The sequence below is a fragment of the Phocoena phocoena genome, chromosome 13, assembly GCF_963924675.1.
Source record: "Phocoena phocoena chromosome 13, mPhoPho1.1, whole genome shotgun sequence".
Classification (NCBI taxonomy): Eukaryota; Metazoa; Chordata; class Mammalia; order Artiodactyla; family Phocoenidae; genus Phocoena; species Phocoena phocoena.
In genome coordinates, this window is record NC_089231.1 from 55,634,866 (window position 1) to 55,648,507 (window position 13,642).

The 13,642-nt window shown below is 39.4% G+C and overlaps 1 protein-coding gene across 2 annotated transcripts in view; it reads right to left on the bottom strand.

Moving 5' to 3' along the window:
* The window catches only part of MYOM1 (myomesin 1), a 138,844-nt gene that overhangs the window by 79,505 nt on the left and 45,697 nt on the right, over positions 1-13,642 (bottom strand). For both annotated transcript variants that reach the window (XM_065889262.1, XM_065889261.1), the window contains exons 9-12: positions 13,414-13,575; positions 6,904-7,045; positions 4,217-4,416; positions 2,033-2,089 (exon numbers count right to left, since the gene is read on the bottom strand). In XM_065889262.1, coding sequence (XP_065745334.1) covers positions 2,033-2,089; positions 4,217-4,416; positions 6,904-7,045; positions 13,414-13,575 — 561 coding nt within the window. The remainder of the gene's footprint in view (positions 1-2,032; positions 2,090-4,216; positions 4,417-6,903; positions 7,046-13,413; positions 13,576-13,642) is intronic.

Genomic DNA, 13,642 nt, shown 5'->3' on the forward strand with positions numbered 1-13,642 from the left:
CATATCAGACAAAACAGATTTCCAAGCAAAAATGTATTACCGTGGATAAAAGGAGTAACTTCCTAATATTAAAGTGGTCAGTGCATAAGAGGATATAACAATAAAAATATTTATGCATCTAATAACAAAGCTTCAAAACACATGAAACCAAACCTGATAAAACTACAAGAAGCATTTAAATCCACCATTTAGTTGGAGATGTCACCACTATTTTAACAATAATTGATAGAGGGGCTTCCCTTGTGGTACAATGGTTAAGAATCTGCCTGCCAAAGCAGGGTACACAGGTTCAAGCCCTGGTCCGGGAAGATCCCACATGCCGCGGAGCAACTAAGCCCGTGCGACACAACTACTGAGCCTGCGCTCTAGAGCCTGCGAGCCACAACTACTGAAGCCCGCATGCCTAGAGACCATGCTCTGCAACAAGAGAAGTCACCGCAATGAGGAACCCACGCACCACAACGAAGAGTAGCCTCCGCTGGCCACAACTAGAGAAAGCCTGCGTAGCAATGAAGACCCGACGCAGCCAAAAATAAATAAATAAAATAAAATAATTAAATAAAATAATTGATAGAATGAGTAGATAGAAAATCACGAAGAATAAAAGACTCAAATGAAATCCCAGCAGGGTTTTTTGTTTTTTTTTAAGAAATTGATAAGCTGATTTTAAATTCTACATGGAAATGCAAAGACTTAGAACAGCCAAAACAACTGTGGGGGAAAAAAAAGATTAGAGGACTTATACTACCTGATTGCAAAACGGTGAAGCTTTAAAAAAAACATGAAGCTTATAAAAGCTACAGTAATCAAGACAGTGTGGTACTGGTGTAGAGAAAATAAAATTGACCAATAAAGATTCCAGAAATAGATCCACAAATATACAATCAACTGATTTGGACAATGGTGCTAAGGCAATTCAATGGGAAGAAAATAATCTTTTCAACAGATATTGCTGAAATAACTGGAGAGCCATATGCAAAATAATAATAACTTAGACCCTTAATCCACACAATATAGAAATAATTAATTTGAAATGGATCATAGATTGAAATATAAGAGCTAATGCTATAACATGTCTAGAAAAAAAAAAGGGAGAATATCTGAATGAACTTGGATTTGGCAAAGATGTCAAATATGATGCAAAAATGGCAAATAAGCACATGAAAAGGTGCTCAACAGTATAAGGGAAGTGCAAATTAAGACCACTATACACCTACTATGAAATACCGCCATGGTACAAAACACCACTATGCACCAATGATAAAGGCTAAAATTAAAAAGACTGACCATACCACGAACTGGTTACAGTATGGAGCAGCTGAAACTCTGGACTACTGCAGATGGGAATGTAAAATGGTACAACCATTTTGGAAAACAGTTGGCAATTTCTTTAAAAATTAAACAAACACCTATCAGATGACCTAATCATTCAAACCCTGGGTATTTATCCAAGAGAAATGAAAGTGTATGTCCACAAAAACACTTAACAAGGAGGTTCATAGAAGGTTTCAATGGTGAAGGTATAAATAAGTTGGAATAAACTGATACATGCATCAATATGGATAAATCTCAGAATAATTATGCTGAGTGAAAGAAACCAGACAAAAATGAGTATGATTCCATTGATCTAAAATTGTGGACAACACAAACGATAGTGACAGAAAGCCGATCAGTGATGGCCTGGAGATGAGGAAGGGGCAGGAGGGAGGTATTTCAGAGGGGTATGAGGAAATTTAGGGGTGATGGATATGTTCATTATTTTGATCACGGTGATGGTTTCACAGGTGTTTGCACATGTAAAATTTATCACATTGCTCATTTTGCAGACATGCAGTTTAGTGTATGTCATTATACCTCAATAAAGCTTTTTAAAAAAGCGATTCTCTGACAATATAAGTTACTTCATGATCTCCAAATATTTGAGAATGTTCTTTCCAAAACACTTAAATAATATACACTGTAGCCTCACAACAAAAGCCAAACTGCATAGCAGAGCACTGGCAATACTGTCCGGGGAAAACGTGGTTTTTACCTGTCGGTTCCTCCTCAGTGACAATGATCTGTCCAGTCCAGGGTGCTGAAGGGCGACCTGACAGAGATAAATACAAAAATCAGAAACATTCACAAATGCAGTTCAGCTGCACTGAGAAATTGGTAAACTGGCCAGATTGGTCCCAAATGGGTTTGTTACTAGTTTACTTATGTACCTTGTGAGTCTTACCAAGCATGCACATGGTATTTTGGGGAGAGGGGGCATAGTCTCTGTTCTCAAACAACTCACAATCTGCTAGATTCCACGTTTCCGGAACTGTACTGACACAGGCGAGGTAAACAGCCTGTGTTCATACACTGTTCCCCATGTATCTCCTGAAACACATAGGCTCTCTCACCCTTCTTGAGAGATAGCATTTAATTGGGAGAAACCTTTCAGGAACAATTGTAAGCCAGGCTGTTATTTATGTCATAATGAAGATGAAAGGGGAGAGGGGTGCTGATCCTGCAGTAAAGCTCAACGAAAGAGATTTCTTTCCATTAATTTTGAAAGTGTTATTTACAAAGGAAAGCAGTTTAGATCCCGAGTAAGGAAAATGAGTGAGACAGGCAGTATAAAGTTAAAGAGGAAATTCATTTCTGTGATATCAGAAAGACATCAGAAAGAGAGAATGATTCAACTCCTGCTTCAAGTGAGGGACTTTACACCAGAATGTGTGCAAAACCAGAAAGGTAATAAGCAAGATAATTGATTTTCAATCCCAACAAATCTTACTTTCATTGAAAGTTATTAAAGAGGAGTAAATGAAAGTATGAGATGGAATTAGGAAAGAGGGAGAGAAGTTGGACAGTGGGTGAAAAGTGATTGGAGAGTAATCAGGGAGCCTGATTAGAAAAGTCTCCAGAGAGAAGGTGACATTATTTTACTTAGATTTTTATGATGCCACTACATGTACTTAAGGTCAAGAATAACACTGAAAATGTTATAAATGGCATAGACCAGGAGTTCTCAACTAGGGTGATTTTGCCCCCCAGGGACATGTGATAATGTCTGGAGACAATTTTGATTGTCATGATGGGGGTTGGGGGGGGAGGAGGGAGTGGGGGGACCATAGGCGTCTAGCGAGTAGAGGCCAGGGATGCTGCTAAACATCTTACGATGCACAGGACAGCCCCCTACAACATAGAATTACCTGGCCTAAAATGTCAATAGGGCCAAGGTTGAGAAATCTGGTATAGACTGAAATGTGAAATTCCAACAATTCTGTTAATGCCACTTTAAGGTCCCTATTATTAAGGATGCTGTATTGGTTCCTATGAAACAAATGCAGAGCATAATTCATGTACCACAATTTTTTTTTTTTAAAGAAGATGTTGGGGGTAGTTTATTAATTTATTTTATTTATTTTTGCTGTGTTGGGTCTTCGTTTCTGTGCGAGGGCAAGCGGGGGCCACTCTTCATCGTGGTGCGCGGGCCTCTCACTACCGCGGCCTCTCTTGTTGCAGAGCACAGGCTCCAGACGCTCAGGCTCAGTAGTTGTGGCTCACGGGCCTAGTTGCTCCGCGGCATGTGGGATCTTCCCAGACCAGGGCTCGAACCCGTGTCCCCTGCATTAGCAGGCAGATTCTCAACAACTGCGCCACCAGGGAAGCCCCATGTACCACAGTTTTGACATTGAGACTTGGAGGCTAAATATATGAAAAGATTATTTTTGACTCTAACACAGAAACACGAGTACAGATCAGACACGATGTGTCGTAAATGTGTTTTTCCTTTGATATAAAGAAATTCACAGTGTTGAGTATTAATGCTCTAAGGGATAAATTCAAGATTAAGAAAACTACCTTACAATTTTAAGAAAATGAACCAGAAAGAAAAGTATATTTGAACTGTGCTAATAAAATGAAAAAAAAAAAAAAAGCTCTCCAGCCTTTTGGTTTTCATATTTCATTTCAAACACAATGCCTGTAACTCAGTCAAATTAGGCAAAGTTTTCTGAATCAAATAAAAATAACATAAAATAAAGCCCTTAGTGAACAGATGAGTCAAAAAACAAATACTTTTTTGTTTTTGTCTTTTTTTCCCCTGGATTTTTCTGATCAGTAAAGGATTTCTTATTCTCTTCTCCCTCTAGTGGAGAGTGGAGAAATCACCTTGCAATAGGATCTATTTCAGGCATATAAAAAAAATTCAAGATGATCCTGAATAATGAAAAATACTTACTTTTAAGTCTAGCTTTCTCAGCTGGATCCAGAGCAGCCACAGGCTCGGAAACACGAGAGGGGAGACCTATTCCAGTTTTGTTCACAGCTCGAACTCGGAATATGTAAGAACGACCTTCTATCAATCCAGTGACTGGGAAACGAGCAAACTTCACAGGTGTGTCATTGCACTGAGACCAGCTGTCTGTGCCCACCTCACACCTAAGGGAGAGAGAGTGATGGACAAAACAGAAAAAAACAGAGCTGGATGAATCAGACTCCCTGACTTCAGACTATACCACAAAGCTACAGTAATCAAGATAATATGGTACTGGCACAAAAACAGAAATATAGATCAATGGAACAGGATAGAAAGCCCAGAGATAAACCCACGCACCTATGGTCAACTAATCTATGACAAAGGAGGCAAGGATACACAATGGAGAAAAGACAGTCTCTTCAATAAGTGGTGCTGGGAAAACTGGACAGCTACATGTAAAAGAATGAAATTAGAACACTCCCTAACACCATACACAAAAACAAACTCAAAATGGATTAGAGACCTAAATGTAAGACCGGACACTATAAAACTCTTAGAGGAAAACATAGGAAGAACACTCTTTGACATAAATCACAGTAAGATCTTTTTTGATCCATCTCCTAGAGTAATGGAAATAAAAACAAAAATAAACAAATGGGACCTAATGAAACTTAAAAGCTTCTGCAAAGCAAAGGAAACTACAAACAAGACAAAAAGACAGCCCTCAGAATGGGAGAAAATATTTGCAGATGAATCAACGGACAAAGGGTTAATCTCCAAAATCTATAAACAGCTCATGCAGCTCAATATTAAAAAAACAAACAACCCAATCCAAAAGTGGGCAGAAGACCTAAACAGACATTTCTCCAAAGAAGACCTACAGATGGCTAAGAAGCACATGAAAAGCTGCTCAACATCACTGATTATTAGAGAAATGCAGATCAAAACTACAGTGAGGTATCACCTCACACCAGTTAGAACGGGCATCATCAGAAAATCTACAAACAACAAATGCTGGAGAGGGTGTGGAGAAAAGGGAACCCTCTTGCACTGTTGGTGGGAATGTAAATTGATACAGCCACTATGGAGAACAGTATGGAGGTTCCTTAAAAAACTAAAAATAGAATTACCATATGACCCAGCAATCCCACTACTGGGCGTATACCCAGAGAAAACCATAATTTAGAAAGACACATGCACTCCAATGTTCACTGTAGCCCTATTTACAATAGCCAGCTCATGGAAGCAACCTAAATGCCCATCGACAGACGAATGGATAAAGAAGATGTGGTACATATATACAACGGAATATTACTCAGCCATAAAAAGGAACGAAATTGGGTCATTTGTAGAGACGTGGATGGATCTAGAGACTGTCATACAGAGTGAAGTAAGTCAGAAAGGGAAAAACAAATACCGTATATTAACGCATATATGTGGAACCTAGAAAAATGATACAGATGAACCAGTTTGCAGGGCATAAATAGAGGCACAGATGCAGAGAACAAACATATGGACACCAAAGGGGGAAAATGGTGGGGTGGGTGGTGGTGTTGGGATGAATTGGGAGATTGGGATTGACATATATACACTAATATGTACAAAATAGAGAACTAATAAGAACCTGCTGTATAAAAAAATAAATAAAATAAAATTCAAAAATAAAGAATCTTACTAGATTTGTAAAAAAACGGTGCATTTACATAGAGGGATACTTTTACAAAGGTAGATAGTTATGTTTTTAATTAAAATACAGATGCATATTTTTTAAAAAAGAATATATCTAAAACTTCACAGTTCATCATTATTCAATGATGAAATAATGTGGAAACATTTAGTGTACAGTTATAAATAAAGTATAATCTATTATAAATATTTCTCTGGTTGGTACTGAGCCCAGTAGGCATATACTTACTTACTGCTATAAATATTAAGTTTAATCTACCTTGGTACAAACCTGTCATACTACAGTGGCATAGATTATCTGCCCCTAGTGGTTTTTACAGTCAGGGTTTATTACTCAAAAATGGAAGAGAATTGGAGCAACTATCTGAAAAGAAACTAAGTCAGACAATAATGTATTTAGGTCAATAATCTAAATTTGTTTCTAAATTGGCCAAGCTCACTGGATAATTCATATGTAAGACCCATTTACTATAAATATAAAGCCTCTAAGTTTTGGAGAATGTAAACAGCAACGATTTGTAGATAAAACAGTTTAATACTACGGATATTTGTTATTTCTTTGTCAGACTTGAATCCTGTGATATAAATGAGATTTTCTTAGTATTCTTAGAGTACTATTCTTTAAATTACTTAATATTCTTAAATTACTGACATACTAATAATACGGACATTAAGCATATTGAATACCAGCTATTTCATCTCTAAAGTGGCCTCTATTAGGTGAACAAATTCATAATATTCTCGCCAAATTAGTGACTTGGGTTGGTAGTACAATTCAAGGATTATCTTTGGAATTTAGGTAAACAGGTAGGTATGTGTATATACACATATATATATATACATACACACCAGACAGAGACAGAGACACAAGGAAAAGAGGGAGAGAACAGTAAAGAAAACACTTCACCTAGAAATGGTGGGAGAAATCAAGCATGTGTCTCTATGGCCAAATCACTCTAACTGAAGTTAGACTAAGTACTAACTTATCAATAAAATATCCCAGAATAGGACTCCCTCCATCCACAGCCGGCTGTTTCCAAGAGATGATGATATAATCTTTGTTGGCATCCAAGGACACCACATCCAAGGGAGAGGCTGGGGCTCCTTCAATCTCTGCATCAGCATCTGTGGGGATACAGAAGGATCCTGTTAACCCTCTCAGATGTGCTCTGTCAGCCCCAAAGGCCAAGGTCTTAGTGCAGACATTTCTTACCACACCACTGCAGTGGCTATATCTTTGGTCCCAGTCGAGCAATCTTCAATTTTGTAATTTGCTTACCAAAATAACAATGTGTGCTTTTCACCATCAGTACAAGGAACATTACGCTAGGAAGGGCTCTGAAAAGGACCCATGACCTCTGCCTCATGGCCCTTGCCTGCCCAAAATGTTCTAAAAGAAAATAAATAAGGACATGTTGAGGACTGCTATCAGAAAAGTCTGATGTAAGTTATGTCAGGAGGTCTGTTCTTAAGATAATTATTGTGCAGTGTTACTCGGAAACTATGAATGGCTCCAAAGGGGAACAAACAGCCTCTTCTGTTACCTTCTAGATACATCCACAAGAGAAGAAGAACCAAGAAGGTTTGCCCATCCCTATGCTGGGACCACCATTTTGGAAGAGAAACAAAAACATTCATTTTAATTAAATGCTTGTTCCCAAGCTGAAGATCCTTGTGAAAGTAACTCTGATGAAATAGCCACATCTGAGCTTAGTTTATCTGAGTTTAGTAAAAGTCCAAGACTATACAAGAAACAGAGTTCAGTGACTGTTCATGAAATGGGATCCTCTGACAGTGGTCCCCTCAGCAGTGTATGCACAGATAAATTAGTAACGCAGGGGTGTTTTTAGGAGGAAAGGAAGGGGAATGAAAATAACCCCATAGTAGCCTTTTAAGTGAAAATGATTAAGATAAGAGTCACAGTCCCAAGGGGAGGGGAACCACATTTGCCAATTCCACTTGACATCTGGTCAACCCTTTAACAACCGGAATTAGTAGGAGAGGAGGCTGAGACATGTAGGAGCCACTCACCCGGCGAAAACACTCTTGTTGACTGAAAAATAAACACTTTCTTTTCCTATGATCTACACTTCTGTAACTCTTATAAGTTACTGAAACATTTGCTAACAGGGCTGTGCATTATCTGTGAAGATCTTAAATCAGTTTGGTTTTGAACATTCTGTTTCTTGCCCCATGAACCGGCATGAACCCATGAACCTGCAGGATAATATCTTCTGCGTAAGTGCTATAGGAGAGTGTAACCAAATCATCATGCCTAACACAATGCAGAATTCCTGCATGCCACACAACGGCAAATGGGCATTTTGGTGGGGAGAAACTTTTTTCCTTTTAGGCTTTCAGAGCACTGGATGGTGGGGAGAAGTTCTGCTGATGGTGAAGGTGGAGCAGAGCTAGGATGGAGGTGGAGATGCTGAAGTTAACAGACCTAATAGCTGCTCAGCTGCGAGAGGGACAGCTGGCAACCTCTAGCCATGTCCCTTTTTAGCAAAAAGCCCATAATGTAACAACCAGCAACGTTGGTGTTGATAGATAAATCCATTGTATGTAACAGAGCCTGGCAGACAGCAGACATTTAGGGAGCCATTTCTCAGCATTTCTATAAAGTTGCTTGGAATATGCCATTTGCCATGTGGACTTGACAATCTTTCAAAACACGGTTCTGTATAGCAGCTGCTGGAAGCCAAATCCAAATACCATGCTGTATTGCTTCACCCTTGTGCTCTTGGCTCCCAGCAGCTGCTAGAGCGTCTGGCCCACAGTACCCACTTGGGCAACGTCAATCCTCTCCTTAGCCTCTGCCCTTCTCCCAACCCTCCAAATAGTCAAACTTTTTGTATCTTTGATTAATTAGGCCAAAGATTAGCCTGCTACTCTTTATATTCTGACCTCTGACACAGGCTGTTTAATAACTTTTATCAAAATGTAAGTAATTTTATTGTTTATCTTTATTATAAAAGTAGTGTCTGCTTGTAACATATATGTAATTAAAAATACATGTTAGAATCCCTCTTAATTCCATAACTCAGAGATTACTAATACTAACGTATTTGCCTAGATTTTTCTAGATTTTTTCCCCTATATTAATAAACTCAAAAGTAATTGTTTTTCACAACAATGTAAATCAACTATACTCCAATTTTTTAAAAAAGTGATTGTTTTTTAAATAAAAGTGGGATTGGACTATATAGTTTCATGTAAACTGGGTTTTTTAAAATATATTTTCATATTAGTAAGTATACATCATTAGTTTTCATTACTGTGCAGTATTTGTGTGTTTATATGGAATATTTATTATACTTTATTTTCAGTTCCCATTGGTGGATATCTAGCTTCCTTCCATATTTTCCCCCAAACAAACATTTTTTTCAGCTTTGTCCACTTAAATTCCTAGAACTAGAATCATTGGGAAATGCGCACAGTTGATACATAGTGGCAAAACACCCTGAGCAAAGCTAAACCGATTTATACTCACCAGCAATGTGTGGGAGTGCTGGCCCCTCCATTCCTTCATCCCAGTGGATATTAAAACCTTGTAAATCTTTTCAGTGTGATAGATTAATTTTATTGCTTTGATTACTAGTGAAAACTTTTTCATAATTTATTTTTCATTTGTAATTCTTTTTTCATGACATTTATATCCCATCCTTTATCACTGTATCATCTTTCTTTCCTCCCTGCCATGTGTGTGGGAAGGGGAGGAAAGAATATATAAAAGTCTAGAAGAATATGTGATAAAATGATAATTTCAGGTATCTCTGGATGTTAGACTTACGATGGCTTTTTTTTTTCTTATTTATATTATCTAGTTTTTCAGAAAGAACACATATTATTATGTATGTAACAAAAAACTGGCCAAATATGTACAGCTCTGGAATGTGTTTCTGCAGACATATGGTGCTTTCTACACTGATCATTCTGGTTCAGAAGCTATTTTCTAAGCAGCAAAATACCAGAGCTCTAAAAAATGCATTGAAATGGCCTCATGCAGCTCAAAGTTTAAAATAAAAACCACCATAAAATGTCACTTAAAACACTTTGGTGGTTTCTCAAAAAGTTAAACACAAATTTAACATACGACCCAGCAGTTCCACTTGTAGCTATCTACCCAAGAGAAGTGAAAACCTAGGTCCCTGAATAGGAACACAAATGTTCATAGCAGCATTATTCATAACAGTCAGAGAGTGGAAACAATCCAACTGTCCATCAACTGGTGAATGGACACACAAAATGAGGCATATCCATACAGTGCAATATTAGTCAGCAATAAAAAGGAACAAAGTACCAACATAAAAACCTCAAAACATAGGCTCAATGAAAAAAGACAAAAGTAAAAGATCACATATTATATCCAGAAATGTTCAGAAAAGACAGTTTATAGAGGCAGGGAGTAGATTAGTGGCTGTCTGGGAGCTAGACTGGGGATGGGAGTGGGGAAGGGGCACAAGAAGCCTCTTTGGGGTGAAGGGGTTGTACTAAGCTGGATTGTAGATGGTGGGCGCACAGCTCTGAATATTCTGAAAAGCACTGTCCACTTAGCATGCTTGACTCTTATGGTGTGTAATTATATCTCAATAAAGATTTTTTTAAAAGAATCTAAAATATATCATTTAAAATAAACTTACAGGGGAAATCTTTTTCTAAAAGCTAAATTCACAACTCGATTTCTGAAATTCGTCTTTGCAATTTTGTCTTCCCCATGAATCTTTTCAATTCTCTCACATCAATATCTGATACATTTTAGAATCTTCCCTTATTTTGTGGATATGAAAACTGGCTTAATGATAAATTTCAATCCCTTCCCCCTGTCTGTGGTTGGTCATCTGAAGTCTGGCCTCAACCTGCAGAGAGCCACGACTCTGGATGTGGGCACTGAGAAATCTTGCTGAGGAAACCCTGGACTGTGTCAGAGTTCCCAGAAAAAGTCCACAAAGGGAATCCTCAAGGCATAATTTAAGTGTTTCTTGAGTCACCAGAGATACTCTTTGGTTCAGGTCAGACTGAGAGCAGAGGCAGACTCTGTTTGCTTTCAGTTATCATCTGGCCGAGTCTATCCGGGTGCTTTGTTTAAACAAACATACTTGCTGATAACTTCCAGGGTGTCCATTTTTACTGCAACTGACCCAGAGGGCTACCCCTCTTTTCCCCTCACAAGATCCGACTTTTCCCAAATGCTTTTGTGCAGGAGGAAGTCTGCCGCATTTTTCAGCTGGCATAGATATCCGTGCATCTTTATCAGTTGCGAATCCGTGGCAGAATTCAATGATCATTTGTCATTGTTCAGTACTGGTGTGGTATATAGACTGCCGTCTCTCCCTAGTATCCATTCCTCCTGTTTCCTTTTAGTACCAGAACCCCTGAGCTTCTGCAGGCAACATGTTGCCCAGCTTCCCTCCCTGTGGATGTGTGGTAGAGTGTTCACCATGCAGAAGTGATGTGTGCATCCCTGCATCTCTGCCCTTCCCACAGGCTGGAACGGGAACACAAGACAGCACCACGGGGCAGTGGAGCAACAACACAGATGGGAGGCAGGACTCTGAATGACTGAGTTGAGCAGAACCACCTGGACCCCCTTCCTACCTCTGGATTGATGGACATAGGACAGAAATAAACTTTTTTTAAAAATTTCATTTCAGCAGCTTAACCTATTCCCTAATTAAAATCCTGGGTCAGCCATCAGAAGGCCTGTATCCTAGTCCCACTTCTGCTTCTGTGAGGCTTTTGGTAAATCATGTTACATTCCTGAGCTTTAGTTTTTGCATCTTAAAATTAAGGGGAGGAATTTCCCTGGTGGTGCAGTGGTTAAGAACCCGCCTGCCAATGCAGGGGACATGGGTTTGAGCCCTGGTCCGGGAAGATCCCACATGCTGCGGAGCAAATAAGCCTGTGCACCACAACTACTGAGGCTGTGTGGCACAACTACTGAAGCCCGCGCGCCTAGAGCCCGTGCTCTGCAACAAGAGAATCCACTGCAATGAGAAGCCCGTGCACCGCAATGAAGAGTAGCCCCCGCTCACTGAAATTAGAGAAAGCCCGCGCGCAGCAACGAAGACCCAATGCAGCCAAAAATAAAAAATAAATAAGTAAATAAATAAATTTATAAAAAAAAAAATTAAGGGGAATCCTAACACTTTTGTGTGCCTTAGACTCCTTTGGCAAAGTGGTAAAGAAAACCTAGAGGGCCCTTCTCAGAACAATGTTTTTAAATGCATAAAATAAAATAAAATACATGAGCTTACCAAAGAAACTAATTATACTGAAGTACAGTTATAATCACAGAACCCTTGGGAGTCTGTGGACCCCAGTTAAGGACACCTACATGACCTCTAAATTTCCACCCTCATCAAAACACCTAGGAGTTTATGGTTCTATTTAATGCACAAGAGATAAAAAATTAGCAAGTCTACTTGTATTGTTTATATGTTTATTTTCTGTATATTGTGACGTTTTGACATCTTAAAAGCCTTTCTGGGTGGGGAGAGATTTTCTGTCCCCATCTCCGGGGGCTAGCCAATTTTAACCCATCCAGAGCTCACCTCCTCCATCTGGCCCGTGTACCCCAGGAGGAAATATTCCTCTGCCTTAATCATCTCAGCACCAGGGACCAGACAACTAAGCACGACCCCTGTAGCTTAGGGTCTGCTGAAGTTGTTCACACCAGCCAATCCTGTACTGTTTACCCCGCCCTGCCATGCCTTTTCCACGGGAACTCCAATACAGACTGCGGTCTAAGCTCTCCCTCTGCCTCTTCTGCCTCCTGACCAACCAGTAGTGCCTTTGCTTCCCCATGCGGCCCTGGGTGGTTCTCTAGGACCTATGAGTATAATACACTCTTTTCCTGAGCCCCTCCTCTGTCTCCTCGTGTGGCCACACCTGACTGACCATCACGTAAAAGAACACAGAGCACTGCCTTTGTGGCCTGGAAGTGTTCATTGTCTTCCAGATGTGCTAGTATCTCATGTAGAAATAACATTCCCACTTGTACATGTCTGACCTGTTAGAGACATCGCTGAAAAAAGAAAGCCTCCTAAAACCAACAGTTATAGCTTGTCTTAAGGATTCAGTTGTAGCATCTTGTTTCCTAGTTCATTAAAACTAAAGCTATAAAGAAAAGGCCTAGAATGAAGTAATAAATTTGCTCTCCAAAATAGATATTCAAGAGTGAGTCCCCATCACTCTTTTATTGTAGCTTCTTCAAACTGAGACGGCTTTTTGCATCACTAGGATCTAGCCTCTCTACTCAGACACCTACAGAGCACTGCTCTGGAGGCTCACTGAAGATGAGGAAAGTACTGACATGAGAGTACTGACAGTAACATAGTCTGGAAACTGGTCACCTTCCATTCCAACTGGTGCCTTCAGGGTTAAATTTTTACATTGGCTCTTTCATCTTTACCAAAAATATGTTTGGATAGATTGACATGGCCTCGGTGTTTTAAATATTCTCAGATGTTCTGCTTTTTGCTAGGTCTTACCTCGAACAAAGACGTAAGCGCTGTATTGTTCATAATATTCTCCCATTCGTACATGGATTGTGTAGAGACCTTCATCTTCCTTGTTGAGATGAGAAAATGTTAGTGTTGCCCGATCGCCACTCCAGTGTGTTTGCACCCATTTTGATGGAGAAACAGGAGCCCCTGGGGAACAAAAGTAAGCAAATTAACTGATTTCTTTCTCTATTACTCTCTTCTTCCTCCTTCCCCT